At 35.6% G+C, this 21,602-nt stretch overlaps 2 protein-coding genes across 2 annotated transcripts; both read left to right on the plus strand.

The window, feature by feature from the left end:
* The first annotated feature begins 5,910 nt into the window (after window positions 1-5,910).
* Window positions 5,911-8,239, plus strand: LOC114325732 (uncharacterized). Its single transcript, XM_050656332.1, has 2 exons — window positions 5,911-6,102; window positions 7,292-8,239. Exons 1-2 carry the CDS (start codon window positions 5,926-5,928, stop codon window positions 7,433-7,435), a joined length of 321 nt encoding a protein of 106 aa, XP_050512289.1. The 5' UTR covers window positions 5,911-5,925; the 3' UTR covers window positions 7,436-8,239.
* A 2,615-nt stretch (window positions 8,240-10,854) lies between these two features.
* On the plus strand, window positions 10,855-21,420 carry LOC114325733 (uncharacterized). Its single transcript, XM_028273863.2, has 3 exons — window positions 10,855-11,045; window positions 15,790-15,895; window positions 21,115-21,420. Exons 1-3 carry the CDS (start codon window positions 10,951-10,953, stop codon window positions 21,265-21,267), a joined length of 354 nt encoding a protein of 117 aa, XP_028129664.2. The 5' UTR covers window positions 10,855-10,950; the 3' UTR covers window positions 21,268-21,420.
* The last annotated feature ends 182 nt before the right edge of the window (window positions 21,421-21,602 follow it).

Consider the following 21,602-nt stretch of genomic DNA (forward strand, 5'->3'; position numbering starts at 1 on the left):
CAGAGTCATCTGAAACACATAGAAATAATTCTGGAAGAATTGGACACAGCAAGATTGAAATTAAACATTGAAAAATGTCAATTTTTTCAAAAAGAAGTCATTTATTTGGGTTTTCAATTGGACACCAAAACAGTAAGATTATCCGAAGACAGAGTCAAGCTCATAGATGAATACCCAAGACCAACGAATTTGAAAACATTGAGAGGTTTTCTTGGCACGATTAATTATTTTAAAAAACTGATTCCCGATTTGAGCCAAAAGGAAATCCCTCTGATAAAGTTGCTTAAAAAAGGAATAAAATGGAATTGGAAAGAAGAACAGGAGGAAGCTTTCGAAACATTAAAACGAGAATTCGCAAAAGGAACGAAAATATACCACCCCATTTATAATTTACCTTTTATACTCCGAACTGATGCGTCCATACAAAAATTTGCAGGAGTTCTGTCTCAAATACAAAACGACCAAGAAGTGCCGATATGTTTTATATCGCGAGTGACTAAAACACATGAGAGAAAATATAGTGTTACAGAATTGGAGTTTGCCAGTGTACTATATTGCGTAAACAAATTGAGGTTTTACTTATTGGGAGCAAAATTCACAATCGAAACAGACCATGCAGCTTTAGTACATATCATGAAGAATAGATTAATAAATAATAGAATACATAGAGGCATTCTATTATTACAGGAGTATGATTTTGAGTTCCGATATATAAAAGGAAAAGACAACATAATAGCCGACGCTCTAACACGGGATGAGGACACGGAAAAAAGGAAACAATTACTCTACAGGTGGGACTAAATAGATTAATACAAGAAGAAGGGATATATTCGTTAAATGAGATAAGGACAAACCAAGAAGACCTAGAGGAAAGAGAGAAAAGAAGAGCGGAAGTAGAAAATGACATATATTTTAAGAGAATAGACGGAAAGGAACTATATTTAGTGACACAGACATTGGCCGAAAAGATAATAAAGAAATTACATGAGGACAATGGGCATATCGGTAGCAGAAAAGTTTGGCTCGTTTTTAGGGAAAATTACATCAGCCGACAGGATTACCGCATTGCAAAGGAAATTACCCAGAAGTGCGATGTATGTCAAAAATATAAGAGTCGGAATTTCAAAAACGAAAATGTTGCCAAAAATATTGAAGCCCGAAACAAACTAGACATTGTAGCAATAGATATGTTAAGCGATCTAATTATGACCACTAAAAGGAACAAACATATTCTGGTAATGGTGGATGTGTTTTCAAAATACGTAAAATTATATAGTTGCCGCACCACAAAGGGGGAGGAAATATTAAGAAAAATCGACAATTTTATAGCCATAGTAGGAACACCAAAAAAGATTCTACTGGACAATGCAACGTATTTCCGAAATGATCGTTTCAAGGGACAACTTCGAGAACGAGGAATAGAGACAAATTTTGTCAGCATCAGGCATCCACAGAGTAATCCTTCGGAACGATTCATACAGGAAGTGACGAAATTTCTTCGCATTGCAACAGATGGTCAACATCGCCACTGGGACAGGAAAATGGCGGAAATAGAAAGGTATCTAAATACAATTCCGAGCACAGTAACAAAAGAGACCCCAGAATACATCATGAAGGGTGTATTGCCGATAAGGCCATGGGAAGACCAAGAGCCAAAAGAATATCAACAGGTGATTGAAACCGTACAGAGAAGATTACGGCGAAGCAACGAAAAATATATCCAAAGACAGGAACAAAATAGAAAAAGAAGACCAGTGACTTTCCAAAAGGGTGAAAAAGTACTCGTGAGGGCATTACGAGTATCAAATCTTCCTGGGGGCATTTGCGCAAAGTTGATGCCTGTTTTTGAAGGCCCGTACATCGTGAATAATGAAAATGGGATAAATAGTTATGAGTTGAGGCACAGGAACTCGGAAAAGATCCGAGGAATTTATAATATTCACGATGTATACAAATATCACGAATAAAAGACAGAATTACATGAAGTAGATAGTAAGTTAGGATATAAGACGTAGATTAAAGTAAGGAAATATACAGGGAGTTGGTTGTGCCTCGAGAAAATTTATTTAAAAATGCAGATAAATTTTATCGAATACAAGGCGGGGATTTGTTATATTTCTATTTGATATGAAAATTAAATTTTGATAATTATAAACAAAATTCAATTTAATATAAAATATTTTCAATTTTCTCAACCACGTGCATATAAATTTAAAACAACCTGTATACAACAAATTGTTATATGTAATTTTAAGAAGTGATTAGAATAAGCGTACGAAACTCGGAACAATGTGCTTAGATAATCAAAGTGAATGACGCGTACCATTATCGTTCTTCTCGGAAGGTCGATCATTAGCCTATGCTAAATAAAACTCAGTGAAATAGATGATAGTTCATTATCGTTTTTCGCGGAAGGTTTCGATCATTAGCCTATGCTAAATAAGACTCATTTGAAAGAGAGAATAGGTCATTAAAATTTGTAAATAGTTAGAAAGTATTTTAGAATGGGAATTAAATATTTTCTTTTGAAATCCATTAAGCATAATTAGAAAGATTAAAAATTGGTTTTGAGGAATATTACGAATGAGAGTTGGTGGTGGAAGATTGATTTGTGAATCTGGAAGGGATATTTAGGAAGTAGGTGAATGGATGACAAAGTGAGGGCAGAATGTTTTGAGCTGTCGAGAAGTGAAGTCGAGTAGTAGACGGTAGTGTACGGAGAGTGAGAAAGCCGGTGTAGTTCCGTGAGTGTGGAGTATCTATCGTGGAACGAGAAGTAGGCCAGGTCGAGAGTAAAAGAACCTCTTTGAGCCAAGAGTGTCCCGGTAGCTGATAGCAGTTTCGAGAAAGCTAGAACACAGCATCACGACAGACGCAGGAACGAGAGCTATTCGAGCTATTTTTTCAAAGGAGAACATTACTGGAAGCCAGGACGAGGTTTGATCGCAGCCAAGGATAGCAGGAAACGGGTCTTGTGTGAGGACATTTTCAGTTCACCAGGAAAAGGTCAGTCTCATTTGTTTGGACATGAATGTATGGGTTTTTCGTATTAAATTCCACATAAAAAATTGAATAACATAATCAATAATATCAGAAAAGCTTCATCAAACTTAAATAGAGTTGTTCCTAATAATTCCTAATAGTTAAATGTTAATAAAAACTTTCAATTGAAAACCAAAAGGAAATAAGATTCCCATTTGTAAATGTTATGTTTAAGAATAATAAGAAATAGCAAATATTAAGCATTGATTGCCTTTTAAATAAAATAAAAAATATTTTGATTATAATTGTAACCCATATGTGTATTTTTTTTTTACTCTTTTCTTTTCTATCCCGATTAGGAACCATTAAGAAATATTTAGAAGCCACGAAAGTAAGTAATTAATTTATAATTCGCCCTGAGATTGAAAACATATTGATATGTGATCTGGTTAATTAATTAGATTAGTATTAATACATTGATTAAATTAAGTGACATATAAGAATATTATCTCATATCAATAATCAAGATCACATCAGTATATTGCTCAACTCTTTCGATATTCTGTTGGTTGATTGTAAGTTGAGGGTTTAGTATTGGTTTCTTACTAATTGTCATAAATTTGGTCTTCTTCATGTTAAGAGCTAGTCCGTATCTGTTGCTGACTTCTGTTATACGATTTGTTAATATCTGTAAATCGTTGAGATTATCGGCAAAAACTATGGTGTCATCTGCATATCTAAAGTTATTCAACCATTCACCATTTATTAATACTCCTTTGGCACAACCGTCTAAAACTTCCTTAAATACCCATTCAGAGTAAATAATGAATAGTAGTGGAGATAAAATACAGCCCTGTAGTACTCCTCGTTCTATTGCAATTTTATCAGTTAACTGGTCTTCTATTTTGATTTTGGCCGTTTGATTGTAATAAAACGCTTCCATAGAAAAAGTACAGTGTACAGCACGTGAGAAAACAACATATTTTCCCTCGCTTGATTTGCGACAACAAACTTCTGTGCTCGTGAGAAATATGTCTTTTTTCTCTCTTGTTGTACAACCTATTGTTGTGAATGACGATAGAAAAAATCATGTATACAACTTGCATTTTATCATCATCATCATTAATGATATCATAACTTGCATCATTATGAAGCTCGTACTCTATACGAAACTCGCCGCTAGGCGGTTCTTGGCTAGGCGGCTTTTTGGATCATCCTGGACAAAAGAGGTCTCTTATAATTTTTCTCTAAAGTTGATCTTTTTCGAGATATAAGCAAATTAAAATTTGAAAAACGCAAAAATGGCCATTTTTAAGACTTAATAGCTAGGTTAAAAATTATTATTATGAAAGTCAGAAAGTAACTAAGTCAAAGTTTAAAGTCGCCACTACATGATCCTGATACAAAATCTGTGTCATTAATTTACTGCTAAGCTGTTATTTTTAATTAATAACAATGAGCGATTAGATCGTATTGACGCGGCTGTAAATGTGAGTGCGAGTAAGATGCACAATTGGACTGCTGGAATGGCGTCTCTCTCGCACTCAGCATTTACAGCCGCCGCACACGTGCATGGCGCTTATTATTATTACTTAAAAATAACAGCTTAGTAATAAAATAATGACAAAAATTTGTTCAGGTCCTTGTAGGGGGGGATTTAAACGTTGATTTAGTCATATATTAACTTTTATAATAATAACTTTTAACCGAGTTATTAAGCCTTGAAAATCGCCATTTTTCGTTTTTTTTTTTCAATTTTAAATTGCTTATAAGAAAACGATCAACTTTAGAGAAAAATTATAAGAGACCTATTTTGTCCAGAATGGTCCAAAAAATTAAAGAAAAATTGTTCAGGCCAAAAATATTGATTCTTGCAATTTAATTAGAAAAAAAATTTTTAAAAATTGGCTCACTTTTCACGTGGGCGACTTCTTGAACCTTATTCTGGGATGTCTCACGAATGTGATTATGCAAAAAATGTCATGGTAATATTTTCCCTTCGAACCCGCCGTTTTCGCCTTGTCTGTATACTACTATTGTGTTCTTATGGAAGTAGGTAGGTATATATTTGTTCTTGTCTTTAACTGAAATATATCAAGCGAAACAAATCGCGTGATATAGTTCGGCTACTTTAGAACTGTACTTTTGATTGCAACTCGGTAATCGGAAGTTTGAGGTTAAGTTTCTCACCTCTAATAGGTACTATCTTTGGTTTTTAATCTTTCATTTGACACCTTTTTCTTTTTCTTCTTGTACCGTTTTCTAACGAAGTTTGGCGTTCACTTTTTTTAAACGCTTCTCTCTCTTACGAACGTAAAATATCTGTTCAACACTGAGGTTAGTCCAATCTCTGATATTCCTCAGCCAAGATTACTTCTTTCTTCTCGAGCCTTTTTTCTGCTCTACTCTTCCTTGCGTGAGGATGGGTAGCAGAGTGTCTCTATCGTTACGAAGTATGTGGCCTAGATCCGATGTTTTCCTTATTTTAATTGTGTCATAAGCTTTCTGCCATGTTCAATTCGTCTTAACAGTTCTTCTTTTGCAGTGTTGCATTTGACACCACATTTCTCATTTTATCTGTGTTAATAACGGAAGAGTTATATTCGCCGACATTGACAGATGGACAGACAGTCATAAAACCGGAAGTATATATTAGTTCTCGTCTTGCCAAAGTTCGTCAAATAATATATCGCTTGTACCCTTTCGGAGACTTTAAAACAGCACTTGCGGTTGCAACTCTAAAGCTAGAAGTCCGGGGTCAAATTTCTCACATTAAAAATAGCATCATTGGGTTATAACCTTTCAGTCTACACCTTATTTGTCATTCTATCTCGTCTAATAACGGAGGAACTGGGTTTACAAAATCTCTGGGACTGACAGATATGGATAATTCCACATTTCCACATTTTTTCAAAATTGGTGAAAACGATATTAAAAATTAGAATGTTATTGTTATATAGAGAGAAGAAGCGTCCGGTTCGTATCTCTCCTTTGGTAACATATTTTATTTTTTGGTATTTTAGGGGATACCTGGTGATTGACAAACAAGTCTCAACAAGATATAAAGATTATGTACAAGAATCGTCTGGGAATCTGAAATCGCCTATTTCGTGTATAGTGGTATGTACAAGAATTATTATTTTTAATCCTACTAAATCTCTAGGAACAATTATAGTCCTTGGACCCACCATTTAAAACAGTATATATCTCTCTCTTGAGACTTTTTTAAAACGTTTTTATATACTTGTCTTGGTTGTTGTCACGGTCTCCGCAAATTTTGTAATCCATTTTAAAAATAGTTCTAGGCTACCTAGGTACCTGAAATTTTCAGCATAGCTTAGAACTAGCTAACAATGCAATATTTAACTGCTGGTAACAATACCTGGTGATTATTTTGAGGTTATGTGCCTCAACTTACGAGTCTATAAAAAATATAAAAAATATAAATGTCTTGTAAAAGCCTCAACTGTACTTGAATTTTTTGAAATTTTTAAAATTATGGCATCTCATCCAAAAAAATTATAATTTAAAAATGACGTTTTTGAAGACCGTCGTATGGATAAGGGGTTGGAGGGTTAAAATTGAGCTGAGGCTTATTTTTAAACCAGATAGAACGCAAAGAATGAAAAAAATATCACTGAAAAAAATTCTGGGAGTGGGAATTATTTGCTTATTTTAATGATTTGTACTTGGTCTGGGCCCTCAATTTAAAAAGAAATGTATTACGTCCCTCATGGCACTTTTCTAATCAGTTATTCAAGTTGAGTCGGACAACTTTCCTATTTCGGAAAATTTTAGAGGGGGGGGGGGCATTTCGTAGATAAAGAGGTTTCTAAACTTTGGTGCGCCCGTCAAGTGGAGTACCCTTAAAAATTTGCCGGACAAGAATACCAGTTAACTGTAAATATTTTTTATCAAATAATCCTGCAAAAATCAGCTGTTTTTAGGGTATAAATTTTATGGCTCTTATGAAGCGTACGCCCTACACCCTCTATAGGGGCGCACTATCGAGTCATAAATGATAATTTTTTGCAGGATTTTTTACTGGTAATATTGTCCGACAATTTTTTAACGGCACTCCAGTTGTCTGATGTACCAAAGTTTAGAAACTTCTATATTTACAAAACGTCCCCCTCCTGAAAATTTTCCGAAATACAAAAAATTGTCCGTCTGGACATGAATAATTTAATAAAAAAGTTTCAGGGAGGAGGTAATGTATTTTTATAAATGGGGGGCCCAAGAACTAAAACCCTTTGTATTTCAAAATGATTGAAAACATCGATATAATAATTTATAACGTTATTTTCAGATAGACTGCGATGCTAATACCCTATGTGAGGTAGTTGAAGGGGAAATTGGAAACAATCACATAATAATTGGTATTCAACCAAGAAATTTGTTGCTAAGATTAAACTATGATATTCAGATTTATGTTTCACAACCAGAGGTTTGATCCGATTAAACTACAATCTAAATAGTTTAATAAAAAAAAACAGTAAAGTCCTGTATAAAAGGTATATTTAAAAACCCTCAAAAGGGCCACATCAAAATCACATAACTAGTTTTCGACTGGTTTACCAGTCATCATCAGTGCTTACGTGCAATGTACATGCTAACCACCAAGATATTATTTAACAAAAATATGTGGGTCAAAGCCCAGTAAAAGTAGTCCGTCAAGGAAACATTGGTTTAAAATGATACATTAAGGGCGGATATTTAAAATATTTGCTAATCTGCCCTAGCTAACATCTGAGATGTGGATTTGATTTGTTCACATGTTGAAAGAAAACTTTCAACATGTAAACAAGTCAAATCCACATCTCAGATGTTACCTAGGGCAGATTAGCAAATATTTTAAATATCCGCCCTTAATGTATCATTTTAAACCAATGTTTCCTTGACGGACTACTTTTACTGGGCTTTGACCCACATATTTTTGTTGTGGTTGGCATGTACATTGCACGTAAGCACTGATGATGACAGGTAAACCAGTCGAAAACTAGTTATGTGATTTTTATATGGCGCTTTTGAGGGTTTTTAAATATACCTTTTATACAGAATTTTACTGTTTTTTGTATTACATGGTATACAGCCAACTACAGGAAAACTTTTTGCTTGTAAAGTTTAATAAAAAATTGTCGTATTTCATTTATATATTTTTAAATTCATCTATTTAAAATTATTAACTGTGAAATGTACCAATCAGCCTTGTTGTCGAGGTACTTTATGTAAATAAATAAATAAGCTATGAAATATTTTTCATTTCTCTTTATTTATCTCCTTTATGCTCGTTTCCATTCATTCTGTGCTGAGACATCCAAAAATGACCCGTTTTTAAGTTTGGCCCAGAGCGTATGTTTACAAGTCACGACCTCGATTTTTGACCCTTCGCTTCGTTATCGATCATTCGCTATCTGTACATTAAACAGATACGAAGCGAATACGTTCGATAACGAAGCGAAGGGTCAAAAATCGAGGTTCATGTTATTTACAGAATCTGATATTATTTTTGTCGACATCACATAAAAGAATTTAACATTTTTTTATTTTCCTCTCCTTTTAGTCCGTTGAATATATCTTTCCAAAATAAATTCTAATTTTGCGTTGTTAGTTACTATTTTTAGTTTAATTTCAATTTGGCTGTTTTATCCTAATGCTGGGGCCACAGTAACGTTTAATGCCGTTAATTAACGCATTATTTGCATTACAAAGATGGCAAATAATGCGCTAGTTAACGGCATTAGACGTTACTGTGGCCACAGCATAAGGAACGAACGGGGAGCCCAACATCTGTCCAATTAACTGTGTTTTGTTTTGTTAAAAACTGGCCGAAGAATTAGTCTATACGTATTGAATAAAACATATTATGTCAATACATATTGGTAAAATGTCAATACATATTGGAGGAACGAACATATTAACACTGAGATGAAGTCAAGAATTTATAAAGCCAGTAATGTACTTATAATGGCATATGCATCAGAAACAAGACCCAATACAGCCACAACACAAATATAGTACTAAGAAAAATTACAAGAAATACGCTGAGATATCGAAAGAGGAGTAAAGATATTAGAAGAAAATGTAAAGTAGAGTGCAGAAAGAAATGGAAACTAAATCGAAATAAAAAGAATAGAAAAACGGCATAAGGAGAATGGGGGGCACACCTTTGTGTGGGAGAGGTTGTGTGGAGTTGAGCTTTTGCTGCACAATCCCCAACAGTTTATGTGGCCTGACGTTTGACTATATGCAAAATCTTCAACTTCCACTTATTTATGTACAGGAGACTTTTTATTTACGTCAGCTATTCTACAACGTCTTTGAAATTCTACAAACATACCACGAGAGTCAAGAACGAAAGTGTCGCAATGAAATTGTTTCAATTTTTATACAGGATGTTTCATTAACAATTGTTCAGAACGTAACTGGAGAAACATTAACACAAAATACAAAGATTTAACCAAAACACTAAAATAAAATATTCTTCCTTACCGAGATACAGAGTGTTTTATTACAAATGTTGTAAAATGATTTTAGCCCATTGTTAAAGCACAAAATTTTTGTTCAAACTTGACACACAGTTTACACATGTTAGGATATTTTAACTAGTGTTAAAAGATAGTTTTTCGCTGTTAGCAGAATACTTTATTTTTGCCCATTTTCCCCCCTCACAATCTACGCCACTGTCGTAATAATATTTCAGCATGTCTTTTGATTCTTCGTTACTTTTTACGTAAATATCATCCTTTTGTCTCAATGCGATATAGTGAGTAGTTTTCAAGTTATTTGCGTTTAAAGGTAATAGATCCAATGAGAGGTGGGAATCTTCTTAAGACCGTCTGGGAAGGTGTCCCAGGTGTGTCGGATTCAGTCTATCCTATCTCTATCTTGCCGGGCCGCCTACCGACTTAACTCACCCCCTCTTTCTCCAGCCGACGGGTCTGGAACCGCTCTTAGCGAGCATATCTGACCTGTCGACCTTACTCATAGCTCCACTCCGGCACTCCAGGAACCAACAAAAGAATGCCAGTGGACAGTTACGAGAAACTCCAGTCATCCATGCTTTCATCTATGCACGCTTTCACATCCACTCATTCATTCTGATATTAAGATGGGGCAAGGGGCAGTTTATGTAGGTCGGATGTAAAAGGTCCTTCCCCACCGACTGCCCTACAATGATACAGACAAATATAACATAAAAGAAGAAAGAAGAATAAAAGAGATGAGAAAAAGAAAAAGAGCAGAGAGAGTATGAGGAAGAAAAAAGAAGAGAAAATAAAAGGGAGAGAAACAGAGAATAGAAAGAAAAGATAGAGAACATGAACAGGAAAAAGCGGAAAGTGAAAATATATGTTTAAATAACGGTAAGAGTTAAAAATAAAATTAAATAGATTAATTAATAAAATCCGATAAAATAATAAATAAAGGATAAAATCAGCTAAAAAGTAAAATAGATAAAATAAAATAGGCAGTCAGCGTGGTTAGGCTATATAGGGTCCTCCCCCGCTGACTACCAACCACAACACAAAACGAGTTTTTTTGTAAATAAATAATATGGGTCATCCCGCCTGTAGTCGTCTCTCTTTTTCTTTTTTGTGCTTCATAGTTTTTGTGACAAAAGCAATCACCAAGTAGAATCCCAATAATTCTATCCATGAGCTCTTGTGGCTCACCTAGAGGAGGAGGAGACCCCAGATCGAGCTAACCGATCTAACTAAAAATACGTTGCGAAATTATCTATACTCTAATAAAGTAGAGTGTTATCTTAATAAATACTTTTGTAATATTTTCTAGGAATTGTTTATTGCTGAAATCTTGAATAACAGATTTGATAGGTCAAAATTAATCTATCGATTACTAAACTACTTTATCAGTAAGTATATTTTGATCCCATTATAAAAGTCTGAAAGAGAACTACAAAAGATTTTAGTTTGTCTATAGATTACCACAATTTTTTAAATTAGTGCAATGTCTAAAACGATCGTTATTTTAGCTTTAGTGTGCTATTTTGTTGCACATGTCCAATGTGAACCTGATGTCAATTGTCCGGATCCTGCAAATCCGTAAGTTATTATTATTAGATATTATTAAACACCTAAACTTTATTTATAAGTACTACTGAAATCTGGCCACACCAATTATTAATTATTCTTCTTTGACTTAAGTTACTAAATCATATAAAAATTCTAAGAGCTTAACCATATGGTGTCCTATTTTATCTAACAAGTAAGATATAGTGCTTACTTGAACTGTCACAGCTCCAGAGTTGGCAGCCATACGTCCAAATTGGTCTCAATGTTTGTTTGTATGTATAACAGTTGTTTGTTATGTATGGACAATGCTCAGTTTCTTCTCATTAGCCAATACATTTTTTGTAACGGATATCTAGTTCTTCTCTTTTCTTTTTAACCTTGAACCTTTTTAACCTCGGGGTGTAATGCTAGTTCGCCTCCATGTGGTGCAACCTGGGTAACGCTAAATGAACTAGCAAAAATTTAGCGGTCCAGCTTGATTTAAGGGGAAAAATACCTGGCTATGATTTACTGGCAGCCAACTATGATAAACATTACGGCGTCGCAACCTACATTCGCTGCAATATAGAAAATGGTTTCCTGCTTTCTGCTTCCAATGAAAATAATATACATGAAGTAGTCATCAAGATTGGAGATAATACCGTAGTTAACATATACAAACCTCCAGCCACTACATGGAACCCAGAAGTGCTAAAGACTCATCCACATCCTGCTATATACATCGGCGACTTCAATAGCCACCATGAAATGTGAAATGTGGAAGTACACCACGAAGGATGAAAATGGGGAGGCACTAGTAGAATGGTCCGAAGAGCAAAACACATATCTAGTTTTTGATGCCAAAGACAGAAGAACATTTAAATCAGCTGCATGGAGAAAAGAATATAACCCAGACCTATGTTTTGTCTCAAAAGATACCAATGACAGACCACTAACAACTACGAGAACTGTCCTTGCAGACTTCCCACATACTCAACATCGTCCTGTGCTTATCACCATCGGAATATCAATTCCAATAATTAGATCGTATCCTCGACCCAGGTGGAATCTTAGAAAAGCAAATTGGAAGAAGTTCTCTAAACAACTAGACCGAACCTTGAGCTGGGACCCTCCAAACAGCAAACATTATGAGAGGTTTGTGGGTGCAGTAATAAGCGCTGCCAAGGAAACCATCCCTAGGGGGTATCGCAAAGAATATGTGTCCGGATGGACTGAAACATGTGAAGACTTTTACACGAAGTTTCTCGAAAGTGGTGACAGAGAAATAGCCGATGAGCTTTTACACAACATCGATACAGATAGACGCCAAAAATGGATAAAGACTGTCGAAAACCTTGACTTCAAAAATCAAGCCGGCAGGCATGGTCCCTGTTGCGGAAAATTGGAGGAGCTAACCAGCTGGAATCCAGAGAGTCTAAAATGTCTCCTAACAAGGTTGCCTCCCATATAGTATCTCTATCCAGAGCTCCACGAGATCGAACACATACTACCAACGTGAAAAGAGACTTAAGGGCATTAAAGCAAATGAACAGAACGAACTCCGAATATTCAGCAAGAATACTTATTTCTGAAATCACACGTGCGCTGAAAAAAATAAAACCAGGTAAAGCACCTGGGTTTAATGGTATCCATCCAGAGTTCTTGATACACAGTGGTGCATACACGAAACAGTGGCTTGCAATGTTCTTTAATGATATACTTCCGTCAGGTAACATTCCTTTCTCACTTAAGCGAACAAAGATAATTGCAATTCCGAAACCGGGCAAATCAAACGATAAGCCAGAAAACTACCGCCCCATAGCTCTACTCAACATGGTATATAAACTATTAGAAAAGCTTCTCCTCAACAGAATTAGTCACAGGACACTAGAAAATGTCCCCATTGAACAAGCTGGCTTCCGCCCTCATCGAAGCTGTACGGACCAAGTGCTGTCATTAACAACTTTTATAGAAGCTAGTATTCAAAAGAAATAAAAGACAGCAACAGTATTTATAGACCTAACAGCAGCATATGATACTGTTTGGAGACAGGGATTAATATATAAACTGGCCCGTATTATCCCCTGCAGAAAGATAACTAACCTCATTGACAACATGCTGACAAACAGAGCCTTCCAGATTATAATGGGAAAGGAGACGAGTAGACAGATGAAACTTAACAATGGTCTTCCACAGGGTTCTGTTCTTGCCCCTTTACTTTTCAGCCTCTATATTGCTGACATGCCTGAAACCGAACCCCGTAAGTTTGGATCTGCTGACGACTGGACCCTTGCAACAAGCCACCAATCTTTAGAAACTACAGAAATCACTCTCACGAATGACTTATCCATCATCAGCGAATACGTTAATAAATTTAGACTACAGCCAAGTACTACAAAAACTGAAGTATCAGCTCTTCATCTCAACAACAAGCTGGCAAATAGAGAATGGCTAGTGTATTTTAATAACAAGCTGTTAAAACACAATAAGTACCCGAAATACCTTGGGGTTACTCTAGACAGAACGCTCACCTTCAGAGAACACCTGACGAAAACAGCAGCAAAATTGAAAACACGCAACAATATAATACAGAAACTCTGCGGCACTACATGGGGGTCCACAGCATCAACATTAAGATCCTCTGCTCTTGGCTTGATATATCCGGTAGCAGAATACTGTTCTCCAGTGTGGCTAAATAGCAGGAATACCCACCTGGTCGACACCCAACTTAACCGTGCTATGCGTATGATAACAGGCACAATTAAGCCCACCCCTACAATGTGGCTACCTACCCTTAGTAATATAGCACCACCCAACCTACGCCGCGAACATGCATTGGTTAAAGAATATAACAAAATAATGGACAGTCGCCAGCTTCTAGTCCACAACGGCATCCCCAATATTCTTGGAAACCGTCTCCGATCCAGGTTACCCCCTCTACAATCTGCTCAAGCGCTGCAGCAATCCAACTTTGACTTAAATACCCGATGGAGAGAAGATTGGGAAAGTAGGACAGATTCGCATTACCATAGTCTACCAGACATCATAGGGAAACCTGGCGAATTTGAACGTCCCCGTAAGATTTGGGCAGCCCTTAATCGCATTCGAACAAACTGTGGAAGATGCGCCGACTCCCTCTACAGATGGGGTAAACTCCCCTCGTCTTCTTGTGACTGCGGACAGACGATCAGTCACATTGTTCAGGACTGCCCACGCAGAGCATACACAGGCGACCCTATAGACTTTGTAATGGCAACCGAAGGGTCAATCGAATATATAAAAAAATTGGACATCTGTTTGTGATGCATTGTATAATGCATAAATCTAAATATATTCTGTGATGTACTTAAGCCATACGCTAAATAAATAAATTAACCTTGAAGCGTGTGTCAAGTGTGATACCTAAGTATTTTGCAGAAGATGCATATATGGTATTTGGGCATCATTTATTCTTAATGGAATATTTTAAATTTCTTTATTTGTAAATTATGAATTGATTTAGATTCATTAATTTGATTTTCCAGTTTTTAGTCCAATTGTGGATTTTATTTATTGACAAATGTAATTTTTCCTGCTGATTCTTCGCTCGTATCACGTACTGCTAGGAGAGCAGTATAATCTGCAAATGTGTGTATATTGTAGGCTCTGTAGGATCATTTTCTAGTTCAGGTATGCCGTATGTGTATATGGGTTGATGACAAAAATGACCAAAGCATAGAAATTCAAGTCCGAATTGAAACCGTAAGGTTTCACAGCAAACAAAGCAGGAGCATTGAAAAAGCCACTTTATGAAGACACTGCTTACAAACAAAGACCTCCAGAATGGAAGCTTGGACATTGAAGTGGCAACACATAAGAAAAATAGGAGCGTTCGAAATGTGGCGTTACAGAAGAATATTGAAAATTCAGTGGGTTCATAGGATTACCAATGTTCAAGTGCTACGACGTCTTAATTATGAACAGTAGTTAGAAATTATGAAGAGTATAAAAACAAGAAAACTGGAATATTTGGATCACATTACCAGAGGAAAAAAATATAAGTTGCTGAGAATTATTATGCAAGGAAGGATCCAAGGAAGAAGAAGCATAGGAAGAAGACGCATCTTCTGGCTGAGGAACCTTAGAGAATATTTTAACCGTAGTCCATTACAACTGTTCAGAGCAGCAGCCAACAAAGTGACCATAGCAATTATGATATCCAAGCTCCGATAGGAGAGGTAACTTTAAGAAGAAGAATGTGTATAACAGACAGAGGACCGGACCTTACGCTTCCTTGCATAGTCGCATAGTCCTCTGTATTCTTCCTTTTCGTAGCGACCATAAAAATATAGAAACAGGAGAAGATATATTTTTCTTTAATGGCCTATACTTCTCAGGTCCATTTTATTGTTTCTAACAATGGTGGAGTATATTCTGGTACATATTGTTGTCTTTGTTTATATTTTTAAATCCAAATACTCCGTTCAATATTTCAAGTTTATATAGTGTAGGTAGGTAGAATTTACTTACAATATACGTAGGCTGTACACAAAAACGATGACTAAACAACATCGAAGCAAACATGGGGAGAACCTGGCACCAAATAGCCCAAAACAGAGAAGAATGGAGAACTAATGGGAAGGCCTTTGTCCAGGAGTGGATACAAACAGGCTGAAGAAGAAGAAGATACGTAGGGTTCATGGAAAAGCCACATTAGAATATTATTGTTTCATAGAAGAAAGAAGGGTCAATTCACTACCTCTCTTTTGCTAATATATTTTTGTTCTTTTGCTAACACTTTATTTTTTTATTTTAGGGGATTACTGTTGTTTAGCCAACAGGTCTCAACGATATTTCGGGACCATATAAGTGAACATATTCCTTCGAGTGGTACATTGAATACAGGCATTTCGTGTTTGGTGGTATGTATATTGGAACTATTGTTAAATCGTACTATATACACTAATCCAAGAAATTAACGCACCACCTTAAAAATGGGACATTTTTGATTGGGCTCGAATTTATTCCATATTTTACGGACATACTGTATATTAAAAATGCATATTTGTAGTCCGAATTACTTACATATTCTCAAAAAAAAAGTATCAGTAGTTGTAACAGAAATAAATTAATTATTAGAGAATGTATTGGGGTATTAGCTAAAATATAGACAATCTAGTAGAAGAGAGCTCGGTTCGTTTAGCATTCAGCTTGGCTGGGCCCGAAAAAAATTTAATTCGGCTCGAAGCTCGGCTCGCAAGAAACAAACCGCTTGAGCTCGAAGCTCGGCTTGTCAAACAAGCTATGCTCGAGCTTGTGACAATCTCTATCCTAGCGACACTACTTAAATTAAAATTGCTTTATTCTGAAAAGAGTCTAGTAAAAAAGTAGCTGGGGTTGTTTAAAGTTTAATAATATCATCTCTTATATATCATACGCACACATATAGACCTGGATCCCGCGTACCAAAAAGAGTGTATTAATAGAAAGCTGAAAATTTGTTATTATATACTGAATTCGCTCTATCGAGATTCACTTTGACACTGACGTTAGCAATTTCTTTTTTGGGAAGTTCAGTTGTCAGAAGTGAGTGGAAATTACTACACAACCAACTCACCTGCTCATATCCAATATTATTAATAGTAAATAGACATAAAAATAACATAAACCTTACGCCAAACAATAATTATTTATTTACACCATTTATTGTACAAAATAAAAATATTTTGTATAAATAAACTTCACAAAATTTTATGAGATTAGTAGACACTCCCACTATTTCTAATAATTCTTCTTTTTTTTAATGAAAGATTAAGTTGATTTGAGTTGATTTTAGCAGTTAATAGTGTAAGGTAGGAATTTTTGTGTTGTATGTTTCCTATTCCGAATGTGTCAAAAAAAATCTCGCGAGAGCGAATGTAGTATAGTAAGGTATGATTTATTGTCAAAAAATTTTACCAATTTGTGGGCAAAGCTTATACAAAATAAAAAAATACAATAAAAAACAAAAAATAATAATAAAAAAAAACTACAAACAAAACAAAAACAGAAACAGACACCAAGTAAATGGCGTGAGTTATACTACTTAATATAATTTTATAGTTATTAAGTACACATTAAAAAATTTAAAATTTTGTAAACAATATGTATACAATGTCAGAGCAAAAAGAAGGCGAACGAGGAAAAGGGAAAGGGAAAGTAAATCAAAAGTTCTATGCCGCTGCAAATATGTATAAAAGTACTCGAAAGTAATAATCCTGCAAGTCAATTTGCTGAATTCAAATCGTTTGTCAAAAAGTCATTCACTGTATAAAAAGCTCTCTCCAGCAAATAAGCTTTCAAGGCCTTGCGAAAAGCGGGAAATGCTGCAATAGATTTGATGTTAGATGGCAGGTGATTGTACGTTTTTCTCGAATTGTATAGTATAGAGCACTTAACCAGCTCAAACCGTGGGGTTGGCAGATAAAGATAATGCTCCACGTTTCTAAGGGGATAGTTGTGAGTGGGTCTCTCTGGACCTTCTGATGCATGTTTGCGGATTAAACAAACGGATTCAAAAACAAACAAAGAAGGAAGAGTTAATATTTTAAATTTTTTAAAGAATTCTTGGCAATGAACTCTGCTATTGAGTCTCAGGGAGTAACGAAAAGCTCTCTTTTGTAGTTTAAAAATACGCTCAAATTGAGTCGCACAACACGTACCCCAGAATGGAAGGGCGTACCGAAGATGAGACTCAAAAAGGGCATAATAAACGGTCCTAGATGTTGACAAATTCATTTCCGTAGCAACTGATCTTAGCGCAAAACAAGCAGAACTTAATTTTTTGTGTAAGGCATCAATGTGCAAGTTGCATTTTAGAGACTTATCCACAATAAGCCCTAAGAACTTCACCGATTCAACTACCTCTAGACTGTTGTTATTAAGTACTAAAGGTTGCATCGTACTGTTGTAAGGTAGGACTTTGGTTTTAGAAACGGTAAATAACAGGAGATTCGAATCGCACCACGATTTAATGGTGACTAGGTCTGTAGCTATGGTATTGCGAAGATCCATAATATCCGTGTTACTCCAAGTAATACTAGTATCATCTGCAAAGAGACATATTTTACCTTTAATGTTCAGACTAGAGATGTCATTTATGTATATCAGAAACAATATAGGGCCTAGAACTGAACCCTGAGGTACCCCACATTCTAATGGCATGCAAGAAGACGTCTTCGTGTCAACCCTTACAAACTGACTTCTTTTATTAAGATATGATTTAAGCCATTTAAGAGCCTTTCCCCTAAATCCATAGTGCTGTAATTTGTCAGTCAAGATGTTATGGTTTACACAATCGAATGCTTTAGAGAAATCACAGAAAATTGTTGCTGTAGAGTGATGGTTGTTTAGACTGGAGTAAACATGATCGAAAAGGAAGAACATAGCATCATTCGTGCATTTGTCACTCAGGAATCCAAATTGATGTGAAGTAAGCAATTTGTATTTCAACAGAAAAGATAAGATTCTTTTTTTACCAGACTTTCAATTATCTTCGACAACGTGGGCAGGAGTGCAATAGGGCGATAATTCGAAGCAAGATCTTTTTCGCCTCCTTTGTGTATAGGAATAATTATCGCTGTCTTAAGGCAGCTTGGAAAAACCCCAGTTTCGAATGACCTGTTTATTAAGGTAGTAAGATGGTTTAAAGTGCAATCAGGTAGAGCGGAAAACATTTTAAGAGTGAGGCCATCAGTCCCAGATGACGATTTATTTTTAATGTCATTTATTGTAGGGCGTAGTTCACCTAATACTATGGGTGTAAAAAAGAAACTATTTACATTCCTATGAGAAAGATATGAAATCGGATCCTGAGAAGGAGGTATAGTATTTGTTCAATTTTTTGCCACATTTACAAAGTAATTGTTCAGGGTCTCAGGAGAAGTCGGGATTGTGGTGGGAGAAGAAGTCTTATCTCTCAGTTCATTTACGGTAGACCACGTTTCCTTAGCAACATTGCCTGATTTAGCCAGCCTCGCATTGTAATAAATTTCCTTGGCGGCCTTTATGGCTTTATGGTAAATTTTCTTGTAAAGCCTAACGTAATCATGGAAGGATATGTTGTCCAAAAATTTTTTTAGGTACGATAATGAGCGCATGTTCTTTGCAGATATACGTAGACCTTTAGTTGACCAGGGTTTACGATGTTTAGTTTTGATGGGCCTAAGAGGAAAGGATTCGTATGCCAGACCAGACTATAAATTTATGAATCTAGAAAACTCGATGTCGACATCAACAGAGCGGAAGTCCCAGTCAGTTGTTTGACATAGGTGTTTAAATGTTAGAAAATTTTGTTCTCCAAAGACACGGAACAATTTTCGTTGCGTGTTTTCACTATTATTTTTTGATTTTAACCAAAATGTAGTCAATACTGCTTCATGATCAGAGAAACCTGAGTTGAAAACAGTACAGTCAGTAGAATTTGGAGCTAAAGACGATACGACATAGTCAATGATACTAGAGCTAGTTTTAGTTATTCTGGTTGGAGAATTTACATGCATACCTATACCAAAGGAATCAAAGATAGAATGAAGAGATTCTTGAGCAGCACACACACTGGAGTAGTCAATATTTAGATCGCCACATAGAATTAATTTACTTTTTGATGGAATAAATTCTAGCAAGCTAAGTAGTTGTTGTAAGAAAATCTGCACATCCGCATCGGGAGTTCTATAAATACAAATAATATAGAGGTCAGAAGGTTTCTGATAAATTATGGAGAATTCAAAAACTTTTTCAATTAATAAATTATCAAATTTGGTCACTGCTGAAAAGTCATTTTGTGTAGACATAATCAAAGTACCCCCATGAGATAATCTACTCCTGTTAAATCTGGATATAATAGTGTAATTTTTAATAAACACAGGTTCATCAACATTTAACCAATGTTCAGTTATGGCAACAATCTCAGGAAAATTTAGCTCTTCTAGTAATAGAAGTAATTCATCAGTTTTGTGTCTTAAGGACTGAATGTTAATAAGAAATAAACTTAGCTTGCTATCGTCCAAATTGTCAGAAGGCGCTTGATCTTCTGTACGCGTCAATTTATTTAAAAAAAATTATTGCTAGATGGGGAATTACTCGAAAAATATTTATTCTGACATTCCCTAATTTTCTGGAGTCGGAGGCGTGTCTCAGTGGAAAAGAAGGATCCAAAAGCCGAAAGATCTGCTTCAACTTCAGCAGTACTAATATCATAAGCCTCATGGAATCTGTGATACAGCTTACGCAGGGAATCCACGTCAGTAGGAAGTCCCTCTGAAGCCAGCATCAACTTAATGGTGGTGTTGGTGTGCCCATCGTAACACGTACTCGAGGGCTGATCATGGAGATAGGCAAGGAAGAGTCGAAGAGGATTCAAAATTCCAGGGTCCCTCAGTCTAGCTAACAAGTAACGACTATTTTCCACATCCGCAGTACGAGATAGCCGCACTATAGGTGGAGTCATCGGGTCTATACAAAGCCCATCATCCTTTTTCATAGTTTTCTCCGTAAGCACAATACTTGAATTTTGTTTATTAAAGGACTTACTTGCAGTAATGGCATCCCTATCTGAACCAATCTGAATGGATATGCCCATGCCCTCCTTAGTAGGTGTTGATGGTGTCGTGTAAGGAGTACTGGATGCAGTATAATAGCTTAACGGTGTCTAGTCGGACAAATTTTGATGTACGGGAACACTGGGATAGGAGAAGTTTTAATTTTGGAACGTGATTTTAATTGTGGAACGTTGACCATTTTACTAAGTTTGACGTGTAGAGGATGTCAAATGACAGGAACTATGTTGGTAGTAAATAGTAGTCTGATTTTTACACAATTTCACGAAAGGTTAACAAATCAATTAAAAGTTCTGTCCGACAAAATACATGGGACATTTTCGTAGTCTGACATTCGAAACTTGTAACCTGTTCCACAATTAAAACTTACCTGTTCCAGTGCTCCCTTACATCAAAATTTGTCCGACTAGACACCGTTAAGCTATTAACAAATTTTCACCTTAATTTTAATAAACTTTTTTTGGTACGTGGGATCCAGGCCTAATACATCTGTATTACAAAATGATTGAAAACATGAAAATAATAATTTTTGACGTTGTTTTCAGCTTACCAGCGATAATAATACCTCAATAGAGGTAGTTGCGGGAGGAGTTGGATTCAAGTATGTCAAAATTGAAGTTTTCTCATTAAATTGGTTGCAAAGATCAAACTATGGAATTGAAATTTATGTTTTACAGCCAGATGTTAAATTGCCTTAAATAACAACCTAAAATATTTTAATAAAAAATTGGTAGCATTTCATTTAATATTTTCAAATTTATCAAATTAATAGACTTAAATCTATGAAACATACCTATGGATGTAGTTGTCGAGGTACTTTATGTAAATAAATAAATTATCTATGAAATATTGTCCAATTCTCTTTATTGTCTTGACCTTTATCGCCATTTTCATGGCGATCATGGATGAAATAATAACAAATAAAAGTAAAAAGAAAAAGAGAGGCCACATAGGTGAAAACAACTTAAAGTACTCTGCTATACAAAGTGCCAACTAATATATCAAAGTGATTGTTTAGAACATATGCTGCATC

Source organism: Diabrotica virgifera, chromosome 7, assembly GCF_917563875.1.
Source record: "Diabrotica virgifera virgifera chromosome 7, PGI_DIABVI_V3a".
Lineage (NCBI taxonomy): Eukaryota > Metazoa > Arthropoda > Insecta > Coleoptera > Chrysomelidae > Diabrotica > Diabrotica virgifera.

What these genes read in the sequence shown, in the direction of transcription:
- LOC114325732 (XM_050656332.1), top strand. Translation starts at nt 5,926, where the DNA reads ATGTTATTGTTATATAGAGAGAAGAAGCGTCCGGTTCGTATCTCTCCT. An exon ending in CGCCTATTTCGTGTATAGTG is followed by an intron (nt 6,103 to 7,291) that starts GTATGTACAAGA and finishes CGTTATTTTCAG; the next exon opens with ATAGACTGCGATGCTAATAC.
- LOC114325733 (XM_028273863.2), top strand. Translation starts at nt 10,951, where the DNA reads ATGTCTAAAACGATCGTTATTTTAGCTTTAGTGTGCTATTTTGTTGCA. An exon ending in TGTCCGGATCCTGCAAATCC is followed by an intron (nt 11,046 to 15,789) that starts GTAAGTTATTAT and finishes TTTTTATTTTAG; the next exon opens with GGGATTACTGTTGTTTAGCC. An exon ending in CAGGCATTTCGTGTTTGGTG is followed by an intron (nt 15,896 to 21,114) that starts GTATGTATATTG and finishes CGTTGTTTTCAG; the next exon opens with CTTACCAGCGATAATAATAC.